General features: G+C 33.9%; 3 protein-coding genes across 5 annotated transcripts; all 3 read left to right on the forward strand.

The window, feature by feature from the left end:
- Positions 1–7,051: 7,051 nt before the first annotated feature.
- LOC145626533 (kinesin-like protein KIN-14G) lies at positions 7,052–13,417 on the forward strand. Its single transcript, XM_081678981.1, has 19 exons — positions 7,052–7,336; positions 7,681–7,847; positions 7,955–8,098; positions 8,340–8,597; positions 8,689–8,760; positions 8,963–9,031; positions 9,275–9,352; positions 9,437–9,586; positions 9,664–9,745; positions 9,853–9,948; positions 10,039–10,215; positions 10,304–10,410; positions 10,497–10,675; positions 10,803–10,964; positions 11,043–11,296; positions 11,550–11,713; positions 11,805–11,993; positions 12,161–12,648; positions 12,775–13,417. The coding sequence occupies exons 1-19, from the start codon at positions 7,210–7,212 to the stop codon at positions 12,887–12,889; spliced, it is 3,078 nt and encodes a 1,025-aa protein (XP_081535107.1). The 5' UTR covers positions 7,052–7,209; the 3' UTR covers positions 12,890–13,417.
- Positions 13,418–16,532: 3,115 nt separating this feature from the next.
- Positions 16,533–24,747, forward strand: LOC145628780 (putative protein phosphatase 2C 5). Of its 3 annotated transcripts, none has more exons than XM_081681180.1 (9): positions 16,533–16,732; positions 17,304–17,556; positions 17,652–17,823; positions 17,921–18,138; positions 18,243–18,350; positions 18,436–18,561; positions 18,644–18,873; positions 23,186–23,416; positions 23,969–24,747. In XM_081681180.1, exons 2-8 carry the CDS (start codon positions 17,347–17,349, stop codon positions 23,403–23,405), a joined length of 1,284 nt encoding a protein of 427 aa, XP_081537306.1. In that variant the 5' UTR covers positions 16,533–16,732; positions 17,304–17,346; the 3' UTR covers positions 23,406–23,416; positions 23,969–24,747. The 3 variants fall into 3 exon arrangements, with proteins under 3 accessions (XP_081537306.1, XP_081537305.1, XP_081537304.1); XM_081681179.1 differs by lacking the exon at positions 23,969–24,747 and adding an exon at positions 23,499–23,850; XM_081681178.1 differs by lacking the exon at positions 23,969–24,747 and having other exon boundaries at positions 23,186–23,850.
- Positions 24,748–24,822: 75 nt separating this feature from the next.
- Positions 24,823–27,178, forward strand: LOC145628779 (uncharacterized). Its single transcript, XM_081681177.1, has one exon. It carries the CDS (start codon positions 25,184–25,186, stop codon positions 27,125–27,127), a length of 1,944 nt encoding a protein of 647 aa, XP_081537303.1. The 5' UTR covers positions 24,823–25,183; the 3' UTR covers positions 27,128–27,178.
- The last annotated feature ends 510 nt before the right edge of the window (positions 27,179–27,688 follow it).

The raw sequence follows: 27,688 nt of genomic DNA on the forward strand, positions 1-27,688 counted from the left end.
TGCCTTTAAATGGCCAATTTACCGGTATACAATTTGTACCGATTTCATTAACTCAAGCCTACCACGAACATTTATGACAAAATATAATGATTATATATGATTCCAAACGGTATTATATGATCCCGAGATGTATCCCTTTAATTTTCGAGGCTTTTCGACACCGGGGCTCGAACTCTCCAAAATTTCTCAAAAAGTGTGGATACTAACCTTTAATTTTGTAATTTTTCGACTTTTTTCACCCGAAAATAAAAAATTGTCTTAATATTTACCATGGTCACTAATACCCTCCGGGAGTCCAATTGGGTGGGTGGAACCATCCAATTTGTCTATAGACGGCCAATTTACCGGTTTACAACTTGCACCGTTTTAATTAATTCAAGCGTACTACGAACATTTATGACAACATATAATGATCATATATATGGTTCAACGGCATTATATGACCCCGAGATGTATCCCCTAAAATTTAAAGGTTTTTTGACACCGGACCCCGAAACCTGCAAAATTTCTCAAAAACGTGGATCTTAGCCTTCAATTTTGGAATTTTTTTGACTTTTTTTAGCCCGAAAATAAAAATTGCCAAATGTTTACCATGGTCCCTAATACCCTCCGGGAGTCCAATTGGGTGGGTGAAACCATCCAATTTGCTTTTACACGGCCAATTTACCGGTTTACAACTTGCATATATAGATTTTATAAACTCAAGCCTACCACGAACATTTTTGACAACAAATATATATTGATCATATATGGTTCTAAACGACATTATATGACCCTGAGATGTATTCCCTAGAATATCAAGGCTTTACGATACCAGGCTCCGAAACCTCCAAAATTTCTCAAAAAGCGTGGATATTAACCTTTATTTTTGGAATTTTTAGACTTTTTTCGCCCGAAAATAATAATTGACGAAATTTTTACCATGATCCCTAATACCCTTCGGGAGTCCAATTCGGTGGATGGAACCATCTAATTTGCCTTTAAACGACCTATTTTTACCGGTTTATAACATGCACTGATTTCATTAAATCAAGCCTACCACGAAAATTTATGACAACATATAATGATCATATATGGTTCCAAACATCATTATATGACCCCGAGATGTATTTTCTAGAATCTCGAGGCTTTTCGACAGCATGCCCCGAAACCTCCAAAATTTTTCAAAAAGCGTGGAATAAGCCTTCAAATTTTGAATTTTTTGACATTTTTTCGCCCGCAAATAAAATTGACGAAATTTTTCCCATGCTTCCTAATACCCTTCGGGAGTCCAATTGGGTGGATGGAACCATCCAATTTGCCTTTAAACGGCCAATTTACCGGTATACAACTTGCACCGATTTCATTAACTCAAGCCTACCACGAACATTTATGACAACATATGATGATTATTTATGCTTCCAAACGGCATTATATGCCCCCAAAATGTATCCCTTTATTTTTTGAGACTTTTTGACACCGAGCCTCGAAATCTCCAAAAATTCTCAAAAAGCGTGGATTAGCCTTCAATTTTGGAATTTTTCGACTTTTATTCGCCCGAAAATAAAAATTGTTGAATGTTTACCATGGTCACTTATACTCTCCAGGAGTCCAATTGGGTTGGTGGAACCATCCAATTTGCCTTTAAACGGTCAATTTATCGGTTTACAACTTGCACGGTTTTCATTAACTCAAGCATACCACGAACATTTATGACAACATATAATGATCATATATGGTTCCAAAAGGTATTATATGACCCCTAGATGTATCCCCTAAAATATCAAGACTTTTCTACACTGGGTCTCGAAACCTCCAAATTTTTTCAAAAAAACGTGGATATATATATTAGCCTTCAATTTTGGAATTTTTTGACTTTTTTTCGCCCGGAAATAAAAATTTCCGAAATGTTTACTATGGTCCCTAATACATTCCAGGAGTCTAATTGGGTGGTGTGGAACCATCCAATTTGCTGTTAAACAGCTAATTTACCGGTTTACAACTAGCACCGATTTCATTAATTCAAGCCTACCACGAACATTTATGACAACAAATAATGATCATATTTGGTTCCAAACGGCATTATATGACCCCGAGATGTATCCCCTAAAATATCAAGACTTTTCTACACCGGGCCTCGAAACCTCCAAAATTTTTCAAAAAAACGTGGATATTAGCCTTCAATTTTGGAATTTTTTGACTTTTTTTCGTCCGGAAATAAAAATTGCCGAAATGTTTACCATGGTCCCTAATACATTCCAGGAGTCTAATTGAGTGTGTGGAACCATCCAATTTGCTGTTAAATGATCAATTTACCGGTTTACAAATTGCACCGATTTCATTAATTCAAGTCTATCACAAACATTTATGACAACAAATAATGATCGTATATGGTTCCAAACGGCATTATATGACCCTGAGATGTATCCATAGAATTTCAAGACTTTTCGACACTGGGCCCCGAAACCTCCAAAATTTTTTGACCTTTTTCTTCCCGAAAATAAAAATTGCCGAAATATTTACCATGGTCCTTAATATCCTACGGAAGTCCAATTGGGTGTGTGGAACCGTCCAATTTGATGTTAAACGACCAATTTACCGGTTTACAACTTGCACCGATTTACCGGTTTACAATGACCAATTTAATTATCTTGGATCGAACCCGACTTGAACCGAAATTGACCTTAACCCGTTTTAACCCTTCAAAACCCGAATTTAACCCGACTTGTTACTAACCTGACCTTAATTCATCCCGACCCGTTCCTAACCCGGCCCGACCTTAACCCAACCTATTACAAACCCGACCAAAAATCAACCGACTTGTTATTGAACTGACCCATATTCAACCTGAATTATTATTGATCCGACTCGAATTTTACCAGACCTATTACTTACCCAACCCAAAAATTCAACCCAATCTGTTACTAACCCAACTCGAAATTAACACGACTTGTTATTGACCCGACCTAAATTCAACCTAAATTGCTCCCCGACCCGATTTCAAATCACCTTAAATGCAATTTAGACCACATTATTATTGTTGATCAAAGCATTTTGTCTAGGGAGACCAAGTCGGTCCAGGCCAACAAAAGAAATGAGCATCATCCTCAAATTTAAGAGTTAAATATAGTATATATTTATTGTATGGTCAAAGGAGATAATTATCTTCCTAAATTATAGAATATAGTTCTGTAGTATATTGTCATATATATTATAGTAAAAGGAAATAATTAGCTTGATAAAAATGATAATGATCTATTTATAGTTAGTTGAACCCGAATACGACCTGACTTGGAAATGACCCGACCTGATTGTAACCTGCAAATTATGACTTGAACATAACCTGACTTGAATCCAAAAATGACCCGACTTGAAAATGACCTAACCTGATTATAACCCGCAAATTATTGACTTGAACTGAACCCGACTTGAACCCGAGAATGACCCGACTTGAAAATGACCCGACCTGATCATAATCCGCAAATTATTGACTTGAACCGAACCCGGCTCAAACCCGAGAATGACCCGATCTGATTCTAGCCCGTGAATTATTGACTTGAACCGAACTCGACTCAAACCCGAGAATTACCCTAACCCGTTTTAACTCGTGAAAACCCAAATTAAACCCGACCTATTGTTCACCCGACCCGAATGTAACCCGACCTGTTACTAACCCGACCTAAACCCGACCCAATCCCGATAAGAAGTATGACCCGACGTGACCCGACTCAAGCATGACCAAACCCAAACCCGACCCGCATAGATTTTGAAATTAATCTGAATTGACCCGACCCGAGTTAACCAGACCCATTCTTACCCCGATCCAAACTCGACCCGTTTATCCGAATAATTGACAGTAACACATAGTACTAGTTTTATTTTTAGTGAACACGTATGCCTATTATTATATAGAGAAAAGATAATGTGATTTGTCTCTACCTTCATGATTGCTTAAGTTCATAATCATGATTAAGAATCTTGTTGGCAAGAGATTACTTCATTCCTATGTATAGCATTTTAGTCCACAACTAACCAAACATCATTTTCGATCATAAATCATAACAATCGATTTTAAATAACTAGGCATAAAGAGAGCGACACTACAGATGGAAAACATGTTGTTCAGATTGTGTTTAATTTGTGATTAAAAAAATTACTTTGGTGATGAATTTTATATGAATAATTAACAAATAGTTTTCATTTTGAAATTGAGCTCAATTCCATTATTTTTGGATAAACTTGAACTTTATACGTTGTCTAACATTTACATTATTATCCACCAAAGTTACACTAATATTAGCAAATATGGTCTTATTCAAATCAATTGTCAATTAATTAAGAGTTTGTTTACATTTAGTAAGCAGAGCTGAACTAAACTGAACTAATTGGAGCTGAACTGAATTGAAATGAACATATTGGAGCTGACTTGAATTGAACTAATTGGAGCTGAACTGAACTAATTGGAGCTGAATTGAAGTGAACTGATTGGAGTTGAATTGAAGTGAACTTATTGGAGCTGAACTGAACTGAAATTAAGCTTAAATAAATAGGCCATAACTTATTAATACAAAATTACAAATCAATCAAAAAGATTAGTCACAGCTTAAATGTCAAGCAAATTCAAGTAGGATAAGTTGGATTAATAAGCATGGAGATAAAATGTATTTTTATACTTTATATATGTTACTATAGTATTAGTGGAATCACACAAAATGAGAAGAAAATGTTAGGGCCTGATCTATGAATTGAGTTGAACTGAACTGAACTGAATATTGTATGAGAGAAGGAAATTAGGGCATGTTCACATTTACTGAATTGAGCTGAACAAATTGGATTGGAGCTAAATTGAACTGAACTGAACTGAACTGATTGGAACTGAACTGAACTGAATAGAGCTGAAATGAATATTTTATGAGAGAAGGAAATTAGGAGTTGAACTGAACTAATTAGAGCTAAACTGACTGAACTAAACTGCACTACACTGAAATTAAGCTGAAGTGAACAGACCCTAAGAATTGAACTAAACTGAAATGAACTTATTGAAACTGAATTGAAAATAATTTGAAGAGAACAGATCCTTAGGCACATTAAAAATTGATTTTAGCACACCTCTATGTGAGAAAGTGTTGAAAATTGTTCTCTCACAATAGATGTGCCAAAATCAAGTTTTGATGTGAGGAGTGATCGATAACAAGCTGATTTAAGCTCAAACTTAACTGAAATTGATTTGCTTATCTCATATTAGATAAGTTACATCCAAGCCCAAGCCCTTTAGGATCATAGTTCTCAAGTTAACTAAACTTAAAATTTGACTTCAGTCATTCAAAATTTTTTCATGTAATTAATTGTTAATTAAATTCATTGCTCGAGTTGTATGAGTTTGTAAACTGTTGTCATTTTTTTTTTAATTTTTTTTTAATTTTTTTTTTATCATTATTAATGAGAAAAAAATATTAATATGTTAAACATTGTTTTGCGCTTTAAAACACGTTTATGTAGCTCTCTCTATGGTCTTAAAAGTTTCATCTTTAATAAAACTAGTTTTATGCCCCGTGTGATGCCCGGGTTGTTTATTGAATTTCAAAATAAAACTTTTTATCTAAAATATATATGTTATTTGAATTTTCTAATCATGGATTAATAATCACTTGACAATCATAGTTGTCCATTTATGGGTATTTTATGGAATAATAATCATTTGACAATCTAAAAAAGAAAATAAGAATTAATAATGTACCACCAAAAAGAACAGTTGCATAAAATTGTGATCTCTTATCATTTTTTCTACACATTTAGGGAAAGGTTGGTTGCATGTTAAAACTTAAGAGAACAACTATATATAATAACAGGTCTCTTTTATTTTTATTTTTTTTTTCCTTTTGTACTTCTCTGGATCCATCATTTGTAAAAAAAATTTGGTATTTTATTGAAAATAAAATTCTAAATCAAAAGTTTTATTGAAAACAAAACTCTAAAATAACCTTTTTATCCTACTAATTTATTCAAATTTTATTGAAAATAGAACTCTAAAATAACTTTTATATCTTTTTTATTCTATTCGTCTTTTTCCTATTCTTAAAAAAATATTCAAATAATTTTTACGTGTTAAATTATTAATTAATTGTCGCTTACGTGGCACGACACTTGGCGAAAAGTTGGAATGCCAAATGTCGTTGTCTCGTGAGCTGGCTAAAAGTTTAACTTTATATATTTGTTATATGATACAATAATAATTATAATAATTGCTAAAAGTTTAAAATAACCAAATCAAAATCCCCACTTTATAAATAAAAAAATACAAAATTTGTAAAAATTCGAGATATGTCATTACGTATCACAAAAAAAAAATAATAAAATAATTAAGGTTTAGAGTTTTTAAAAAGTAAAATATCTTTGAAAATCCAACGGAATTTCCCGCTATCATATCAGAAAAAATTACGCGCAAATATTATTGCTGATCTAATTGAAACTCCCATTATTAAATCATGATATATTAAGCATCATATCACTAAAGATCCTATAAAAAAAATCATCATTTGAATCATACAAAAATTGCACAAAATATCACCAAAGATCTATGTCACTTTTACAAGGTTAAGTAAAATGACTAAAATCCAAGACAACTTCAAGGCTAAAAAATGAAAATGAAAATGAAAAAAATAATGTTGTCAAAAAAGTTAAAAATAGCCTTTTTCTGTAAAATATTCCTATAAAAGCATCCAAAAAAGAACACAAAACTTCAGGTGACTGAAGCGAGAGGTTCGGAAGCAGCTTTTTGTGGGATATTACCAACAACTTCAGAGAGAGAGAAAAAAAATAAACAAAAAATTGAAGAAAAAAAGTAGTAGTAAGAACGTTCAACAATGGCGAATATTAATGTTTTAGCAAAATATTAAAATAAAAAAATATTGAATTTTTAAACAATAAAAACTAAGGGGGGAAATAATTTTTTAAAATAATCAACATCATCTCCTTATTTTTTCCCCTTCTTATATCTTCTCCTCCATTTCCGCTGTCTCTCTCATTGAAATCTTCAAAATATTAATTGATTCTATTAAAAGGGTTTCTTTATTTCTTGAAGAATTTATCTGGGTTTGTTTCAATTTTTGAAATGATCATCAATAAAGTTCAGAAATCAATTAAAATTCTTGGATTCTGAAAAACCTGCAAAATTTCAGTTTTTTTTGGTTTTTGCTCTTTAACGATCATATTTCCTGTTTTTTTCGCCTGATGGTGTCAATGGAATCAGAGGGAATGTTGCCATTTTCGGTGGTTTCTGTTGTTGAAGATGTTCTTAGACAGCATGGAACTCGATTGAGCGACATCGATTTCGCTTCAAGAAAAGCAGAGGAAGCTTGTATGATTTCATTCCTCATTCTTGATTACATATATTCATATTGTTTGGGTTTATTAGCATCATATATTATGATTGATAATAATGTAGGTTGAATTTTATGATTGATTATTGTGAACGATACTAAAACTATTGAATTATTGCTGGGATTCTCACATAATGCCTGTTAAATGAGAGACAATCACTATTGAGATGAATTTGGATTAATATGCAAATGCATATCCAATTTTGATCATTTTTTTTTTTTTTTGGGTGGGGTGTTGATATTGGGTTTTAAATTGGACCTTCTTTGTAATATTGTGATTAAGGATGATGTTTAAGACTCATAAGGGGAGCTAATTTTGTAGCATCGAGACGATATGAGGCGGCGAGGTGGCTAAGGAAGATAGTGGGGGTTGTATGTTCAAAAGATTTGCCTGCTGAGCCATCTGAAGAAGATTTCAGACTTGGGTTGAGGAGTGGGATAGTCCTTTGTACAGCAATCAACAGGGTTCAACCTGGTGTTGTTCCAAAGGTATTTAGCATTCAATAATTCTTTGTTATATTAGATATTAATTCTGTATTTTTTGTATGTTATGTTTATGTTACATGCACACATTACATGTTTTCTGGTGTTTCTAGGTGGTAGAAGCTCCAAATGATACCGTGATCATCCCTGATGGCGCGGCTTTAATGGCCTACCAATACTTTGAAAATGTGAGAAACTTCCTAGTTGCTGTAGAAGAGTTGGGACTTCCTACTTTTGAGGCATCTGATTTAGAACAGGTTAGTCTCTCAATTATACTTGGGATTGAAATAAACCACACTTCTCAATATTAAGTCTTATGCAATAAAGTCGAAATGACTCAAGAGATTGTCAAACATAGAATTTGCCCCCTCTTAAGCTCTTATGAATAGAGACTGACATATAGAATTTGATTATAGATGATGTGTGCCTTTTTTAAGATGTAAATTTTGCTTGCTAGAGTACTAATATCTACTTTTGGTTTACAACTATAATGGCTAGGGTGGTAAAACAGGAAGGATTGTGAGTTGTGTTCTTGCTTTAAAATCTTTTAGCGAGTGGAAGATTGCAGGAGGTAACGGAACTTGGAAATATTCAGGAAACTTCAAAACACCCAGTTCTACCAGCTCTACTGGCAAAACTGTTGTTAGAAAGAATTCAGAACCCTTCATGAATTCAATTTCTAGGACTTCATCAATAAGTGAGAAGTCTCTAGACACCGAACAGTGCAGTGATCTTGGTGTAGATTTAAGTGACACGGTTAGTGCTTATATATGATTATTTGTTGTTTGGTATTTATTCTGAAGGAAGAAGCAAATATAAAAAAAAAACATTTAATTTTTATCTACAGAGTAACAATCGTTCCTTAAATATGATGATTCGTGCACTTCTAATTGATAAGAAGCAAGAAGAAATCCCAAATGTAAGTTTTCTTTGAGCTAATTGAAATATTTTGATGGGACTAATGGTGAACAACCTAAATATTCTCAAAATCAGTGTTTGATAGAGATCAATATTTCAAACATTTGACTTATGTTTTTTACTGAGTTCACACTCTTGCTAGTCCTGTGATTGCATCAAACTCCTGTTTTTTTGTAATTATTTGATCTCCTACTAATTTTCAGATTGTTGAATCCATGCTCAGCAAAGTCATGGAAGAGTTTGAATGTCGCTTAGCAAGTCAAGCTGAATCTGTAAGTAGCTCATAGTTGTCAGCGTGCTGCAATGTACTAACTAAGAGTAGTGTTATTGCAAAGCCTCTCCTTCCCTTGAAATCTTATTCTTTTGAATGGTGACCTACTATATATATGTATAGTATAGTATGATCACATCATTTGATAGAACTGTCTCATTTTGTTAAAATTCATTTTACTTAGATGTCTAGTTGTATAAAACTAGAAAAATTAAGATCAAAATTAAGTTTTGCAACTTCGCAGGAGAAAGCTGCTCCAGAAGCAATGTCGGTTTCTGGACAAAACACATCTCCTGCCGAGTCCCTTAAGAAAGAAACAGAGGTAAACTATGAATTGGAATACAATTTGATGACTATGATCTTGAGTTGTTGAAAATTTTCTCATACATATATGAATATTTTAAAGAATCATGATGACAATGCCACCAACAACATTAATGAGCCAGAGCAAGTTAATGAAAGTGAAGATATTCGGAGTTGTGTCCCATGTGCAGCGCCTAAAAGCAAGTTCAGGAAGCATGATGAACATTTTGAGAGGCAGGAGAGTAATATCCAGGTAATTGAAAGTAATATGTTTCATTGAAGTCCTTTGTTTTTTTAAAAAAATACATGTTTTAATCATTTCTTTTCTAGGATTTAAAACAAATTGTCCACACTACAAAAGAAAGCATGAGGTTATTGCAAATGAGATATCATGAAGAGTTCAGCAATCTAGGTATGATTACTGATATTTTGGTGTGATGAATCAACGTGTTAATTGTTAAGGAACTAATTGACTCCCTATGAACATTATCTTTGTATCCTAACAAATTGTTTTGATAGGTAAGCACCTCCAGAGTCTTACTCATGCTGCCTCAGGATATCAGAGAGTTCTTCAAGAAAACCGCAAGCTGTACAACCTAGTGCAAGATCTAAAAGGTATGATGGACACGAGAAAAAAGTCTAGCCTGATCTCCCCATTTCTAATTAGTTCTGATTAAGAGAAACTTTTTTCCTTTTGAACCATAGGGAACATCAGGGTGTATTGTCGAGTGCGTCCATTCCTTCCTGGCCAAGCTAATGGTTTTACCACTGTGGATCACATTGAAGAAGGGAACATTACTCTTATGAACCCAGCAAAATATTGTAAAGACGGAAAGAAATCCTTCAATTTTAACAAGGTTTTTGGACCTGAATCAACACAAGGTTAGTTGCATTACCATTTGATATTTTTGGTTATATCCTAAACATTTTGGAATTGATCTCAGCATCATATTCTTACATCTTACTGCAGCTGAGGTGTATACGGACATGCAACCTCTTATTAGGTCTTGTCTTGATGGTTACAATGTCTGCATCTTTGCATATGGGCAAACCGGATCTGGAAAGACTTACACAATGGTAAATGCTAAATTGATTCAACCATTCAACTGATGGTTTTCTGTACATTATAGTCTTACTAATGCTAAACTTCTGCTATTATATAGAGTGGACCAGACAATCTTACAGAAGAAACATATGGGGTGAACTACCGAGCTTTGAATGATTTGTTCTGTCTAGCAGAAGAAAGAAAAGCCACTTTCACTTACGAGGTTTCTGTTCAGATGATGGAGATATATAATGAGCAAGTCAGAGATCTTCTAGCTACTGACGGATCAAACAAGAAATATCCTTTCCTTTGTCTTCTTTTACGTCTTGTTTTCTCCTTTCAATTTATGAGGATTTTATGATTTTCATTTGCCAAATGTCTACTGCCATTACACATCTATGTTATTCCTTAATTCTTTAATTACGTTAGAGATTCGTAACAGCTCTCAGAATGGGATAAATGTACCAGATGCAAGTAGGTTACCAGTCTCAACAACAGCTGATGTAATCAGTTTGATGAATCTTGGTCATAAGAATCGCGCAGTGAGCTCAACAGCTATGAATGACCGAAGCAGTCGCTCTCACAGGTAAACTTGCTATTACATATTCATACTCTAAAATTAACATTACAATTTCAAACAACTCTTAAAATTGTATGTTTTCAGTTGCATGACAGTTCATGTCCAAGGGAAAGACTTGGCTTCAGGAGCTGCTTTACGAGGTTGTATGCATCTTGTTGATCTCGCTGGAAGTGAAAGGGTTGACAAATCAGAGGTGACAGGGGATCGATTGAAGGAAGCACAACATATCAACAAGTCCCTTGCTGCGTTAGGAGATGTAATTGCTTCACTTTCTACGAAAAATGCACATGTTCCTTACAGAAACAGTAAACTCACGCAATTGCTCCAGGACTCCCTAGGTAAATTTGTTTCGTTCTTTTTACCTTATAAGTAAAAAAAAAAAAACCAAGTACCGCTAATTTTCAATAAGTTCAAATGAGACTTGATTCCATACAAATTAAGTTTTGGTTAGCTATTAAGTTCCCATAAATTCAAATCATGGTTTTGAGGTAAAATGAACCTAGCCTTGTGGGGTTCACTACTTAAAGAGGCTTATTCTCCTGTTTCATTTTTTTCTGTTAAATCTGAAGTCCTGTATTTTTATTTCAACAGGAGGACAAGCGAAAACATTGATGTTTGTTCACATAAGTCCAGAGGCAGACGCCCTTTCAGAGACGATCAGTACACTTAAGTTTGCTGAGCGTGTATCAACCGTGGAGCTTGGTGCTGCTCGAGCAAACAAAGAAACTGCAGATACAAAAGACTTAAAAGAGCAGGTTTTTACAGTTCCCTTGTCCTCTTGATTTTCTTCCATTTAACTTGCAATCTCTGAATTAACAGTTGAAGCATTCTATTATTTTGTGTAAGGTTTCCAATCTCAAAGCAGCTTTAGCCAGGAAGGAAGAAGAAATGGAGCATCTTACTCGTTCAGTAACAAGCACTCCAGAAACAACAAATGTAAGGTCTACTGCTTCTTCACCTACTCGTCCATCCTCTCGTTCAAGAGACCTTTTAGGTGGTCGAAAGAGTCTAGTGCAGGATGTCAGTAACACCAAGGTAGGTTACTTTTTTCTGCACACCAACAAGGCTGCAAAAACAACATTGTATCAGCAACTTTGTTAACCTATATAACAGATTTTAACATAAACCAATAGCATTGTTTATCATAAAATGATTCTTTGATAAGGAATCACAGCTGATTAATTAAAATTTGTGGTTTAAAGGTGAAAAACAACTCATCAAAGCCACGAAGGAGAAGCTTGGATCCAAATGATCTCTTATCAAATAACTCTATCTGGCCACCCCTTATTGTCAACAAAGCAGAACAGAAGAATCTGACTGCAGGAGATTGGATGGAAAAGGTGATGATGAAGCAAAGTAAAGTAGATAGAAGTAGGTCTGTAGTAGAAAACTTAGTGGATGAAAACATGAAGCCTTCTGAGAACTGTCATCCTGATGATAGCAATACTTTGAAGCAATCTTTCGATATCTTGGTAACCGACAAAAAGGATTGCCAAGATAACGACTCACAACTTAGTATATGTGACTTGCTTACTCCTGACAGCATTGATGAGCTTGAGATAGCAACCAGTGACTCTTCTGAGCAAGACTTTCAAGTTCTTCTTCCAAGAACAGCAAGCCTGCCTAATGTTATAGGGTCAAAAATCAAGAAACCTACCCCAATAAAGGCATCTAAGAGCCCGGAAAAGAGGTATCTTGACAGTTTCTCATTGTTATATACTTTCATTAGTAACAATTTTCATTGATGCAGTCCTTAGAAAAGTTCATACAGTTTCGCGTTTACAAATCTAATATAATGTCTTTTTGCTATGATTAGGAGTTTGATACCTATGCCACCCATGAGAAGATTATCGAATGGGGTGAATACACCGGCAATCAAGAATGGAAGACAGGCGGTGTATGTGAAGAGAAAATCAGGGAATGCAAAGTGATGAGTAACTAGCTAATTATGCTATGCATATATTATGTGATGATGGCTTGTCATCCTCCATATAATTTTTTTTAGTAGTTAGAAGAGGGAGGGTGAAGGAGTTGAGAAAAAGGCTTCTTTTTTTATTTGATTTTGCGGTGCAAAAATGGCAACTATTTCAGTTACCTGATGCATGATTTTGGTGGTGATGGGTTCAAGTATATGCAGTCCTGCCAAAAATGGCCCAAATTGATGGTGATTGTCTTTTGTTGTGTTACATTGTGTATATGGGTGTTTGATTCAAATGACCCTAAGCTAAGGTTTGATTTTGTTAGTTCTACCAAAGACGAAAATCGAGTTAAGGTATATATATAAACTATATACTTGTAGTACATATATCACATATATATGTCTTCTTGGATCAAAGATTTGATGCAATGAAAGTTAATGAAATTGTTGTACATTATATACTTTTTGATTGTGTTGTCCACTTCTTGGATCAAATTTATGTAATTTTCTTATGCCAATTTGACTCAAATGAAGCCTACCAACTTTAATTCGCTAAAACAAAATTTAAATTCAAGTTTGAATCTCTTGTCGAGTTGTCGATTTAAACAAAGTTTGTATCCCTACCTTATAAAAAGTATAAAATTATTCTTATGAATAGTGTGATGTAAAATTTATCCCTCCAAAAGTGTATTTACATATGTACCCTCATTAATATGTACAAGTTTTTATTAGTGAAAAGTATTTGGACAATTACATCCTCAAAAATATTTATTTACTTATTTTCTATCATAAATGTGGTTTTTTTTTTTTAAAAAAAAAAAAAAAGTTGCTTTGGACAATTAAACCCCTAAACATAGTTGTTACATATCAGCAACTAAATTCATGATTTAAAGTCAAACCAAAAGAACTTTCTAATATAGCTAGTTATGGCGCGCGCATCGCGCGCGTTAGTTGTCCTAGTTTGATTAAATGTCTTTTTTAGTAAATCTTAACACTTTAAAACAAATTAGACCCTTGTCATTTATTTCTACTTGCTAGAACAATTACAGGCAAAGACTTTGTTGACGTATTGTAGCTTAGGTTTTCCATAAAATTGTTTCAAATTCAACGTAAAAAATTATTGATGACTCACTATTTTTCTTTTTAAATTGATTCTATAAAATGAATTAAACCATATAAATTAGGAAGTCGTTTGACATGGAGGACAATGGACATAATCCAATTACGTCCACACCAATTTGCTAGCTGGGTTACATTACTTTACATGTCATACACTCATATCCCTTAAAATAAGAATTGAGTGGTTAAACAAATAAAATGATTACTTATTTACTTGGACTAATTTGTATGCTTCCGATTCCATCAATCACGTGACTCGCCTTTTTTCATTATCTTCACTACGAACCTGTTCTCTTTAGATTATTTTCAATTCACCTTTTAATTTCCTTCTTTCATAAAATATCAGTTTAGTTCATTTTATTTCATTTCAGTTAAGCTCGGTTTAGTCAATCAGAAAATGCCCTATGTATTGGCAAAATTCATTATACTATTGAATTCAAGTAATTTAGAAATAAGCAACTCTATTTGTTTATTCGAGTAACCCCTGTTCATTTGTTTTAAAAAATGAAAGAATTATTCCAATTATTTTAAGAGAGTACCGCTATTTCTCATTTAAGTAATCTACATACGCGTTAAGGTAACCCCCTATTACTTAATTAATTGTGTTGTATGTGATTATTTAAAGTGGCCACACTATGTGGCTAGCCACATATAAGACTTTGTGATTATTTATAATTAGTAATCCCTTAATTTACTCTTTAGATTGATGTCCCTTATTCTTAGCTAATGCATCTGGACAAATACACTGATGTATCTAGTTGTATTATATTTCTTACTCATGTCCTATATGTACTCATGGAATGATGGGATCACATAATATAAATATATAATCAAAGCTTTCCAACATTTTCTTTATCATAACTCTATCAAGTGAATAATGAATATTGTCCTATGTTGAAATCATAATTTTATTGAATTTATTACTCCGTAATATTCAATTCAATAAAATCATAATTCATTAATTTTTTTTTTGAAAGACATAATTTATTATTATTGTATAAAGATATGTGGATTTCTGTAAGAAAATATTAAAATAAAATAGTTTATTATACAATGTACAGTATGTCACTAATGATTTTGAAGATAAGAAGAAGCTTTTGTATATGACCATTTTTAAAAAAAAGAATATAACCACTTCTATTAACCTACCTATCAAAGTTTTTCTTGTCAAAAAATATTTTTTTTTTTTTTTTCAATTGACATAAATATGAATGACAATTGCCAAAAATAAAGAATTATTGGTCTGTTTGATAATCAATAATAAATGATGATAAAAAGAATGAATTTTTATTGTAAATTAAAAAGTAAAATACACTGTTAAAAAGTTTCATCTCAATTGGAGAGAACTTGACCTAACTTAAATACAAAGACACAGAGTATATATATGTATATCGAAATTCTAGTACGGGGTAGACAATTGTTATTTTAAGATACATCATCGCCTTCACCGGGTAATATGAAAACTCGAACCTACTAGCTTTGCAATTTCCAACCAAATTTAATGCTTATATATATAGCCCCAAGGGCTATGGGCCTGTTCATATTTACTTAATTTCAGTTCAGTTCAGCTCCAATCAGTTCAGTTCAGTTCAGCTTCAATTAATTCAGTTCAGTTCAGTTCCTAATTTCCCTCTCTCATAAAATATTCATTTCAGCTCAATTCAGTTCAGTTCAGTTCAGTTCAGCTCCAATCAGTTCAGTTCAGTTCAGTTCAGTTCAGTTCAGTTTAGCTCAGTTCAGTAAATATGAAGAAGCCCTAGGTATAACATGCATTTTCCTTAAAGACAAAAGAGAAAAATTCTTCAAGAAAATATGATACTCCATATTCCATAAACGACTATGATGGCAGGTTTTTCCTTTTTTGGATTGATAATAAAACCCACCCTTTTGTTTATTTCATTGATCCTTCACCTAATTCTTGGCCAGCCAATGTTTGTGTGTTAATATACAGTTTTATTAATTATGACGTATGATCATTTTATTTTATTTTTCTAATCTAACACTTTTCATTTTTTTTTTCTTTCAAGTTCAATTTACTTTTATATTATTTCTTTTACATTTTTGTCATCATTTACAGCCTGATTTTGTTTGAAATTTTCCATACTTTCTATTTTTATAAGTCTGTTCACTTTATCTTAATTTCCGTTCAATGCAGCTCCAATCAGTTTAGTTCAGTTCAATTCAACTTCTCTTATAAAATATTCATATCAGCTCTATTCAGCTCATTTTAGTGAATATAAATACACCCTAACTGAGTAAGCACTAGTAATAAGAGAAAATATGAAATAAGTAAAATATTTTTCTTAAAAAAAGTAAAAATAAAGTATCCTAAATCCGTATATTGATTTTGGCGGTGGGGGCATATATATTGGAGAACAACAATGGATGATCCAAAGTTGGATTAAACCCCATTAAATAAAATAATTAGCTGATTACAACTCATTTTCTCTACAAAAATGTCATAAATCAATTGACTTTTGCCCAAATAATCATCCATTAACCCAACCCCACCTCACCACCTCCTCAATATCCTCCCAACACCCGCGTCTTCTCCAACCCAACCCCAACCTCCCTCATTTTCTCTCTCCTCACTTTCTCTCTCTACACTTTTTTTTTTGCTCATTTCTACTTTCTCTCTCTATCTTGCCAATGTCGCACTTCCTCTTTCTCTCTCTTCAATATCTCAATTCTTAGTTCCTTTAAATGCTACTTACTTCTATTTCTCTCTCTTCGATCTGTAAGTTTTTTTTTTTTTTTTTTTTTTTTTTTTGAATTTGGTGATATGTTTTTTCCGCTGATTAATTGCTGTGTAATGTTGTTTTGCTGTTGAATGTGAGATTAATTTTTTGTGTTTTGGTTGTAATTGGAGGAATTAATTTTGTTTTTTTCGATGTTTGCTTAATTTTAGGGGTAAAGATAACTTTAATTTTGTTTGCCTGTTTAATTAATTTCCATTTCAGAAGTGTTAGGGTTTATGATTTTTTCACCATTTTGATTTTTTAGGTTAACTGTGTAATGCAAATTGTAGTTTATAGTATAATGCTGCAATATTTTGTCGCGAAATTTCTATATCAGGAAATTAGACTGAAAAATTGGTCTGATGAAATCCTTGCCTAGTTTTTCTGTATCTGTCATAACCTTTTATGGAACATTTAGTTTAACAGTGGAAATTCATTCAATTTGTGCTGTTTATTAGACTAAATTTGTGTTGATTGTATCGAAAATAGGAACATCAACTAAAATAATATGGAGTTCGAAGTAATAAATATGATATAATTGAAATGTACATTATTTTGTATAATCATCAGGGTTGTAAAAGGGGAGCTGACAGATGTTGAAACTTAGACTATAATGAGCCAGACTGAAGTATCTACAGCAAGTTCTCCTCTTGTTCCGCTTGGGACACTGATCGGTCGCGAACTTAGGTCTGAGAAGGTTGAGAAACCGATAATTAGGTATGGACAAGCGGCCTTAGCCAAGAAAGGGGAGGATTATTTTCTTGTAAAGACTGACTGCCAGAGAATTCCTGGGAATCCTTCTACGTCTTTTTCGGTTTTTGCGGTAATTTGCTGCTCATTACTAGGATTGTTACTAGTTAATGTATTTTCTGCAGTTGATATGGATTGAAAGTTACTGAACTTTGGATTTCTGGGTAGATATTTGATGGTCACAATGGCATATCAGCTGCTATATTTGCTAAGGAGCACCTGTTGAACAATGTTCTGAGTGCTGTTCCTGAAGGTGCTAGTAGGGAAGAGTGGCTTCAGGCACTTCCTCGTGCCCTGGTCGCTGGGTTTGTCAAAACTGATATTGAGTTCCAGCAGAAAGGTTAGTTTTGTAATGACTTTTTGAGTAATTTTTTAGTTGATATAAGACTGCTGTTGGTATGTTTGTGCTGGCAATCTCATTCTTGTTCAATTATTAGGTGAAAGTTCAGGGACGACAGTTACTTTTGTCGTGGTAGATGGGTGGACTGTGACTGTTGCATCTGTTGGGGATTCTAGATGCATACTAGACACACAAGGCGGTGTTGTTTCTGACTTGACTGTAGATCATCGCTTGGAAGAAAATGAAGAAGAGAGGGCACGTGTGACAGCTAGTGGGGGTGAAGTTGGAAGGCTTAATGTCTTTGGGGGCAATGAGGTCTAACTTCTGGATGTTATATTTTTGGTGACCATGTACTGGAGATTGTCAGCTAGAATATGCTTTTAATACCCCTGACAATGATATTCTCTGGAATTTTTCAGGTTGGTCCACTCCGCTGTTGGCCTGGAGGATTGTGCCTTTCTAGATCAATTGGTGATACGGATGTAGGAGAGTTTATTGTCCCTGTACCACATGTTAAACAAGTGAAAGTAAGTCTTTAGTGTGTGTTGAGTCCTCACTGATATCTTTGTTTGAAATCTTTGTCAGAGAGATATTAACATTATGTGCTTTCAGCTCTCTGATGCTGGAGGAAGGCTTATTATTGCTTCTGATGGTATCTGGGATGCTTTATCGTCTGATGCTGCTGCAAAAGCTTGTCGAGGCCTTCCAGCTGACCTTGCCGCAAAGCTGGTTGTTAAGGTTACTTACTCCCTTGTTTTTGGTTCAATTAACGTATTTTGATGACATATTTTTAAGTAAACTTACACTAGGCACTGTACAGGAAGCTTTAAGGTCAAGAGGTCTGAAGGATGATACAACCTGCGTAGTTGTTGACATTATTCCCTCTGTGCACCCCGTCTTGCCCCCAGCACCACAAAAGAAGCATCATGGACTGAGTGGACTGCTATTTGGAAAGAAATCTCATAATTTAGCAAGCAAATCATCTAAGCTTTCTGCCGTGGGAGCTGTGGAGGAGCTGTTTGAAGAGGGGTCTGCTATGCTTGCAGAAAGGTTTATCCTTCTTTCACTTCTTTTTCTGCTTTCTGAATATTTTCACTAGCTGATTTGAATATTTTGCTGGAGCTACCACATATTATGACAACACCTAGAGGTTAGAGGGGTGCGTAGAATTTCCACTCCATTGAATTTGCCTATCTTATGCTAATTTGCTGCTATGGTTTTTATGAACTCTCTTCCATCAAACAAAACAGTTGGGTGCTGCATTATGATTTGTAGTCCTAACTTACGAGGACAACATCGTAATTGTGGCACATGAGTTTTAGGAGAAATTGTAGTGCCACAACGTTTGTTGTGTAATGCCTTTAATAGGCCGCATAGGATTAGTGCAATTCTGTGGTTTTTACAATATTTCCATTAAACAAAATTGAAGATGCATTCATTAGTTTTCAAATATGCTTGAATGTTATGATAATCAAGTAGTTCTAGCTTCATTGCTTTTCTTTTGGTTAGATAAAGATTGAACTTTTGGCCAACTAAAGTGATGATAGGCTCTGAAGTTCCTGATAAGTGAAAAGATGAACATACCTGTTAGAGTTACCTTATTCCGACGCAAAAGGCATGAAATTGACTTGAATAAGCTCTTTGTTACTGAAAGTTGTATCATTTTCTACAGTTATCCAAGACAATTGACATCACACATCATTGTGTACTGCTTTATCATATTGGTTTGAAATTGCATGTCTACAGAAGAAAGCCCTTCCACCACTATAAATAATTAGGAGGAAGTGATTTTACATTCTGGTCAAATTTTATAGGTGTTGTAATAATCTAATATATTCTTTTTCTTTTTTTTTTGTGTGTGCAAAGACAAAACTTAGTGGTTTGCCTAGGTTTTATACGTAATATTATTTTATTTTTTGTGGGATGGTACAAAGTAAGGATTACCTGCACTCTTTAATGTACTTGTCTCTGGATAAAAAAAAGGGGGGGGGGGGAACAAGTGTATCTGAACCCATTTAGGCCCTGTTCTTTTGAGCTTCTAGGCATAGCAGAGCAGATTTCAGCAGAGCAAAGCAGAGCAGAGTAGAGCAGATTTCAGCCGAGCCGAGCAGATTTCAGCCGAGCCGAGCACAGCAGAGCAGAGCAGATTTTATTATTATTATTATTTTTATTATTATTATTATTATTATTATTATTATTATTATTATTATCATCATCATTAATATTATTATTATTATTATTATTATTATTATTATTATTATTATTATTATTATTATTATTATTATTATTATTATTATTATTACTACTACTACTACTACTATTATTATTATTACTACTACTACTATTATTATTATTATTATCATTATTATTATTATTATTATTATTATTATTACTACTACTACTACTATTATTATTATTATTACTACTACTATTATTATTATTATTATTATTATTATTAAATATTAATTATTATTATTATTAAATATTAATTATTATTATTATTATTATTATTATTATTATTATTATTATTATTATTATTATTATTATTATTATTACTACTACTACTACTACTACTACTAATATTATCGCATTATTATTATAATCATTAAATTTTTAAAGTTAAATATTAATTATTATTATATTAAATATTAATTTTGGCATGGTGAAGTGTGTCAAAGATAAGAACCAAATGGTCCTAGTGCAAGAGGAGGGCATCAAGGACAGGTGGAAGGGGTACTTCGATGAATTATTTCATGGAAGTAATGGAGTTGTGATAGGAGATACCTCTATGAGTGATGAAGAAATCAACATGGAGTATGTGCGAAGGATTAGGAGAGTAGAGGTGGAGATTGCACTGAGGAAGATGAAACCTAAGAAGGCGGTTGGCCCTGATGGGGTACCGATAGAGGTGTGGAGGTGTTTGGGTAAGATTGGTATTGATTGGTTAACAAACCTTTTCAACAAGATATGGACGGCTACAAGGATCCCACAAGATTGGAGGAAGAGCACCTTGGTCCCGGTTTATAAAAACAAAGGAGACGCTCAAGATTGTTCTAACTATCGAGGAATTAAGCTTATGAGCCATACTATGAAGTTGTGGGAAAGGGTGATTGAACAAAGGTTGAGGGCATGCACAAGCATTTCAGATAACCAATTTGGTTTTATGCCTGGGAGATCTACTATGGAGGCAATCCATTTGATAAGACAAATGATGGAGTTTTATAGGGTAAAGAAGAAAGATCTTCATATGGTCTTTATTGATTTAGAGAAGGCATATGACAAGGTGCCAAGAGAGATACTTTGGTGGGCAATGTTGAAGAAAGGTATCCCACGAAGGTATGTAGACCTAGTTAAGGATATGTATCGGGATGTGTCAACAAATGTGAGGACATGCGGAGGGTTGACAAAAGATTTCCCTATTATAATCGGATTGCATCAAGGGTCTGCATTAAGCCCTTTTCTTTTTGCAACGGTTCTAGACGAATTAACTAGACCAATTCAAGATGAGGTTCCATGGTGTATGCTGTTCGCAGATGATATCGTTTTGGTGGATGAGACTAAGGATGGGGTTAATGTCAAGTTGGAGCAATGGAGGCAAAGGTTGGAATCTAGAGGGTTTAAGCTAAGTCGGAGTAAGACTGAATATTTGGTATGTCGTTTTGGCACTCAGAGGGGGACAAGCAATGAAGTGGTGAGTTTGGATGGAAAGGATTTGACCATGAGTGAATGTTTTAAGTACCTAGGGTCGATCATCCAGAAGAATGGTGACATTGATCAAGACGTGACCCACAGGATTAAGTCAGGGTGGCTTAAATGGAGAGCGGCCACGGGAGTGCTATGCGACCGCAGCATTCCCTTAAAGTTGAAGGGAAAATTCTACAGGACTGCCATAAGACCAGTGTTGCTCTATGGTACAGAATGTTGGGCTTCTAAGAAAGAGCATATTAAAAAGATGGAGGTTACGGAAATGCGCATGTTAAGGTGGATGTGTGGAAACACTTTAAGAGATAGAATCAGAAATGAGGTTATTCGCAAGAAAGTAGGTGTGGCGGGCATTGTAGATAAATTAAGGGAAAATCGTCTGCGTTGGTTTGGACATGTAAGACGGAGACCCGAGGGTGCACCGGTGCGAAGAGTGGAAGAGTGGGACCATGGAGGGATTAAACGAGGAAGAGGGAGACCAAAGATGACTTGGTTGGAAGGAGTGAGGAAGGATATGAAGTGCATGGATTTACGTGAGGATGAAGTTTTGGATCGTAAGGGATGGAGGAGAAAGATTTATGTTGATGACTACACGGAATAATCAAATTTGGTTCATGTTAGCCGACCCCACTTTTGGGATTAAGGCTTTGATTGATTGATTGATTGATTGATTATATTAATTATAATTATTATTAAATATTATTTAATTATTATTATTAAAAATTAATAATTAGTATTATCTTTAAATATTAGTCATTATCTTAATATTAATTGCTATTATAAAAATCAATTATTGTTATTATAATTAATATTATTAGTTACAAATATTATTATTACTGTTAGTATAATTAATATTATTATTACTATTATTATTATTATTATTAAATATTAATTATTATTATTATTATTTTTATTAATAATTATTAATAATTTATTATTATTATTATTATTAAATATTAATAATTATTTATTATTTTTTTTATTTTTTATTAAATATCAATAATTAATTATTTTTATTATTATTATTAAGTATTAATTATTATTATAATTAAATATTAATTATTTATTATTATTAAATATTATTTATTTATTATTATTATTATTATAAAATATTAATTATTATTATTATTAAATATTAAATATTTATTATTATTAAATATTAATTATTATTATAATAATTTAATATTAAGTATTAATTTTAAGTAGAGCAGAGCAGGGCAGGGCAGAGCAGATTTCAGCAGAGCAGAGCAAAGCAGCTTTAAAGAACGGGGCCTTAGCATGTTATAAAATCACTTTTATAAAATGAATGTTTATGCCACACTATTTTAGTAATTATCGTGGTTGAATGTTTTATAATTCACAAAGTTTAGTTGGTTTGATTTGTTCAACATGTTTTAAGTTTTATTACATGAGCAATAATGGTGCTTATGGGGACACTTTTGAAGTGGACATTTCCTTGTCCCCCCCCCCCCCCCCCCCTCTCTTCAAAAATAAATTAAAATTCAAAGGGCATAGCTTGTAAGTTACAACCTGTGCCGGGTTGACCTACAAGAGGCTCTGTCCTAGTAGTGCCTTTTGCTTGCCTAAAAAATGAGCTTATTCTTGAATATTTGTCTTAATAAAAATATATACTAATTCTGTTTACCTTGTCATTCCACAGGCTTGGGAAGGATTTTCCCATGAACCCTGATTCTGGCATTTTTAGATGTGCAATCTGTCAAGTAGATCATCCCGCAAATGAAGGTCTATCTCTTAATTCTGGGACATTCTTTTCTCCTTCATCAAAGCCCTGGGAGGGACCCTTTCTTTGTGCCAACTGCCGTAGGAAGAAAGATGCCATGGAAGGAAAGAGGCCAATCAAGCCTACAATTTCAATCTAACAATTTGTCTGGTAATATAATCAATTGTCTATATATTCTTTTTGTCTTTGAATTGTGAGAATGCTTTTCATCTCTCTACTGTGCGTGTTGTAGATGTGTGTATGAAGTAAGAGGGTGGAAGAAAGTTCAGTAGTTGATTTTCCCTAGAGTTTTTAAGCAGCTCTTATTAGCTATCAATTATCCCTGGCTTTTGGAGTTCCTGACTAAAGACTCAGACTACTGTGTGATCTAGTATGCATTTAGATCAGTTGCTAACATCTTCTACATGTAATTAACCAGTGAATGATAGTGATTTGCTCTATGGTAATTAATTTCTTTGGCTTTTTTAGCTAGATGCTAGACTATTGATATTCAACAATGTCTATTTTTTCTTGATCTCTAAGTCTAATGTTTGAAAGACGTGGTTAAACATTAAAAGACTTATGAGAGCAAAATGTTTTAGTGATCCGCGAACAAAGGTAACAAAGTGTTTAATCAGTTGGATTTTCTTTATCGCTGTGGCTACATGTTGAGCATTGATATTACAATATGAAAGTGAGGCAAACTTCCAAATACTTTTGAAGGGTTTTTTCGGTTTCCAGTGGAACCAGTTTAGGCGGCAAAATGAAAGGTAGCTCTCTGTGATTGTAATCTGCCTGATGTAGCTCTCTGTAGTCCATGCGGAATTGCCAGTAATTCACTTTGAAACGCCGAGACTGTTCACTCTGCTTCTACCTTTGAGCTCTGTTCCATGCTTTGATGACCCATCCAACTCCAGTGTTGATATAACTATACAAAATTTTAATGATACAACTCGAGCAATCTGATTCATGACCAAGTGGAGCGGATGAATTTTCATGATACAACTCGTACATGATGAATAAGTTTATAAATGAACTGAGGTGATGAATTTAGGGGGTGATGGAAAGATCAAGTGGAGCGGATGAATGTGGTGTTATTTTAATTTTTTTTTTTCCCTCCAATATGAAAATGGCTCTTCTTTCCACTACCGTCTGTCTGCTCTTGAGGAAAGAAGAAATGCTAGGTGATATAGAGTAGTATAATTATAATACATTTCTCCGTCCATCTTACTATAAAGTTCAAACAACTACTCTATTTAGTTTACCTTATTAAATTCGATCTTTAGCTTTAATTAAACTTTGACCTTATTTGTACACTAATTTGTAAGGTGAAAAACTATCATATGAAAAATTATTAGATGACAGAAGCTAACGAACGCCTTAGGACGTTAGATAAGATAACTACACTGATCGCCGTGTGATTTTGTCATGCAAACTCGAATTAATATCACTTTAGGTAGAATTTTAAATGCTTGTTCATTAGCAAGATCCATTTATTACTTCAAGCGTTCCCTTTTTTTTTTTTTTGACATAAGAATATGTCTCATAATAGCTAATGATACAAATATGCTCTTAATATGCTTTAAGATTAAAAAAAAAATTAAACAATCTACTAAATTTGTATAAAATCCACTAAATTTGTATAAATAGAATTTAGTGGATTTTATACATAATTTTATGTATAAATAAAATGTTTACTGAAATTAACACTCTCAAATCTTTGCCATTGTTAAAATTTGTAACAAACGTAACACTTTGAAAATTGAAACAGTGTGACAATTAGTAATTACTGTATTACGCCGTATGGAACAACGGAGGAGTTCACAAGAATAAAACCCACAGTCCACAGTCCACACCACAGTTGAGTACTTGACCTTCGAAAATAAGAAACATTTCATTTGAAGAAGGATAAACCGACTGAGTAATTGTTTCCAGATTATGTCTCGATCTGTTCTTGTTGCCAAAGCTTTTCTTCGTCCTTATTTTTATGGCGCCACTCTAAACAAGCTTCTTCCTCTTCACTTTCATGGCGGATTCACAAGTAAGCTTCCCCATTTCTCTATTCCTTTCCCCCTTTTCAATTTCACTTTTCCCCTCTTCAATTCCCCCTCTTTTCACCTTTTATTTCTGTTTCCTTGCCGAAATTACTCTAATTACGCTACTCATGATTTTGATTCTGATTCTGATTTTGATGACCCCAATTTGTTTCTCAAATTTGTTAGACAACAATCCAAATTAGGGTTTACTAATGTCGAAATCCCCCTTTCCCATTTCAATCATATGAAATCAATGCGCCCTCTTCCTTCAATCATTGATTTCTGTATTTTATTGAGTGCTATGTGTAAGATTAAACCCCACCCCCCTTTCTCCACTGTCATTTCTCTCTACAGGCAGCTCCATTTGTTAGGTGTTCGTCCAAATGATTATTCCCTTAACATCCTCGCTAATTGCTACTGTCGTTTGGACAATGTTAATTTTGGGTTTTCTACTCTCGCCAATTTTATTAAGCTTGGTTATCAACCTAATATTGTCACCTTCACTACTCTCATTAATGGCTTTATTCATTCTAATCAACTGGACAAAGCCGTTCAATTGTTGGATAAAGTTGTCAAGCTTGGCTACCAACCCACTTTAGTCACCTATGGTTCTATGTTCAAAGGTCTCTGTAGGTCCGGTGATAATGCCGGTGCTCTCAAACTCCTCAGAAATATGGAGTCTTATGGCCATTTTATGCCTGAAGTTGTCATTTATAGCACCATCATTGATAGTCTCTGTAAAGACCAGTTATTATCTGAGGCTCTCCATCTTTTCAAGGAGATGAAAGTCAAGGGAATTTCCCCTGATGTTGTCACCTATACTACCTTAATTCGAGGTATGTGCACTTTGGGACAACAGAAAGAGGCTCAACAAATGCTGACAGAGATGTTGGGGAACAACATATCTCCTACCACTGAGACCTACAGCATGTTGATTGATATGTATTGTAAAGATGGAAAGGTTGGTGAAGGACGGGACATTTTTGAATACATGACCAAGAGAGGTTTGGTTCCCAATATCATCACTTACAGTGCTCTGTTAGACGGATATTGTTTACGTGGTGAGATGGATGAGGCAGAAAACCTTATGGATTTGATGGTTGAAAATGGTTGTAAACCTAATGTAATTACTTACAACTGCTTAATCAATGGCTATTGCAAGTCTAAAAAGATAGACAAAGCTCTTGGTCTGCTACAAGAGATGCATTCTAACAGATTATCCCCTGATGTTATCACATACAACACTCTTATAGATGCCTTGTGCAAAGACAATCAGCTCAAGCTTGCACAACAGTTTTTCAAGGAAATGGAAGCTCATGGACTAAAGCCAAATATAATCACTTGGAGCTCATTGCTTGACGGCATGTGTAAGAATGGACAAATAGATGAGGCAATTGCAACAATGAAGAAAATGGAGAATACGGTAGTGGTCCCTGATATTTGTACTTACAATATCCTAATGGATGGTTTGTGTGAAGCTAAGCGCCTTAGAGAAGCGGTGGATATTTTCACTTCTCTGCGAACAAAGTGCTTACATCCCGATGTGTTCAGTTACAATATAATTATAAAAGGATATTGCAAAGAGGGTTTGCTGGATAGAGCTACTAAACTTGTAGAGGAAATGGAGGACAATGGATGTTCACCTGATGAGGGTACCTACAACATTATAATTAAAGGATCTATTTATGGCAAGAATATAAGCAAGGCTTTGGAACTAGTCTCCACCATGAGAAGCAAGAACTTTGCAGCCGATGCTCATACTTCTTCTCTATTTGTCAACTTACTCTCAAATCATGCTCTCTGTGATTCTGACAAGGCTTTACTTCGAAATTTTTTTAAGACATGAGAACTGTATGTATGGTTAGGCTCTGATTTACTGGTTACTGAATTTATGATACTCTTTGTGCTTAGATAGGTTCAAATATGAAAGCTTTGCAAAGAGTATTGCACTCTGCACTCTGTCTTTATTAAGTAAAGAGTATTGCAGCAGTTGGAGGCTTAGTAAATTTCATGCATCAGAATTTTTGAAAGATGCACTGATCTTTTGGAAATAAAGCTTGTAACCTCCTAAGGCTTGGCGCGTCTAATATGCGGCTTTACCAGTCCAGTACTTATTGAGGTTTGAGTAATATTTTTCTCTGTTGTGCTCTGTTTCTTATTGAGGTTTTCACTAACTGAGCTTTGAGCCTACATATGCGTTCATTGCTCAATGCTCCCTCTTGCTGTTTAACTGTTTTAACAACCTGTTAATCCTGTTATAAGTCGGATAAACTTGTGATCCATTCTTTAACTATATAGAAGTGAGATTTGATTGATTAAAGGTTATTTATTGGTGTAATTTCTCTTACCCAGCATGTGATTGAGTTGGTCAATAATTACGATTACTTAGTTAATGTTTGAGTGTATA

The sequence above is a fragment of the Chenopodium album genome, chromosome 4 (assembly GCF_948465745.1).
Source record: "Chenopodium album chromosome 4, dcCheAlbu1.1, whole genome shotgun sequence".
Classification (NCBI taxonomy): Eukaryota; Viridiplantae; Streptophyta; class Magnoliopsida; order Caryophyllales; family Amaranthaceae; genus Chenopodium; species Chenopodium album.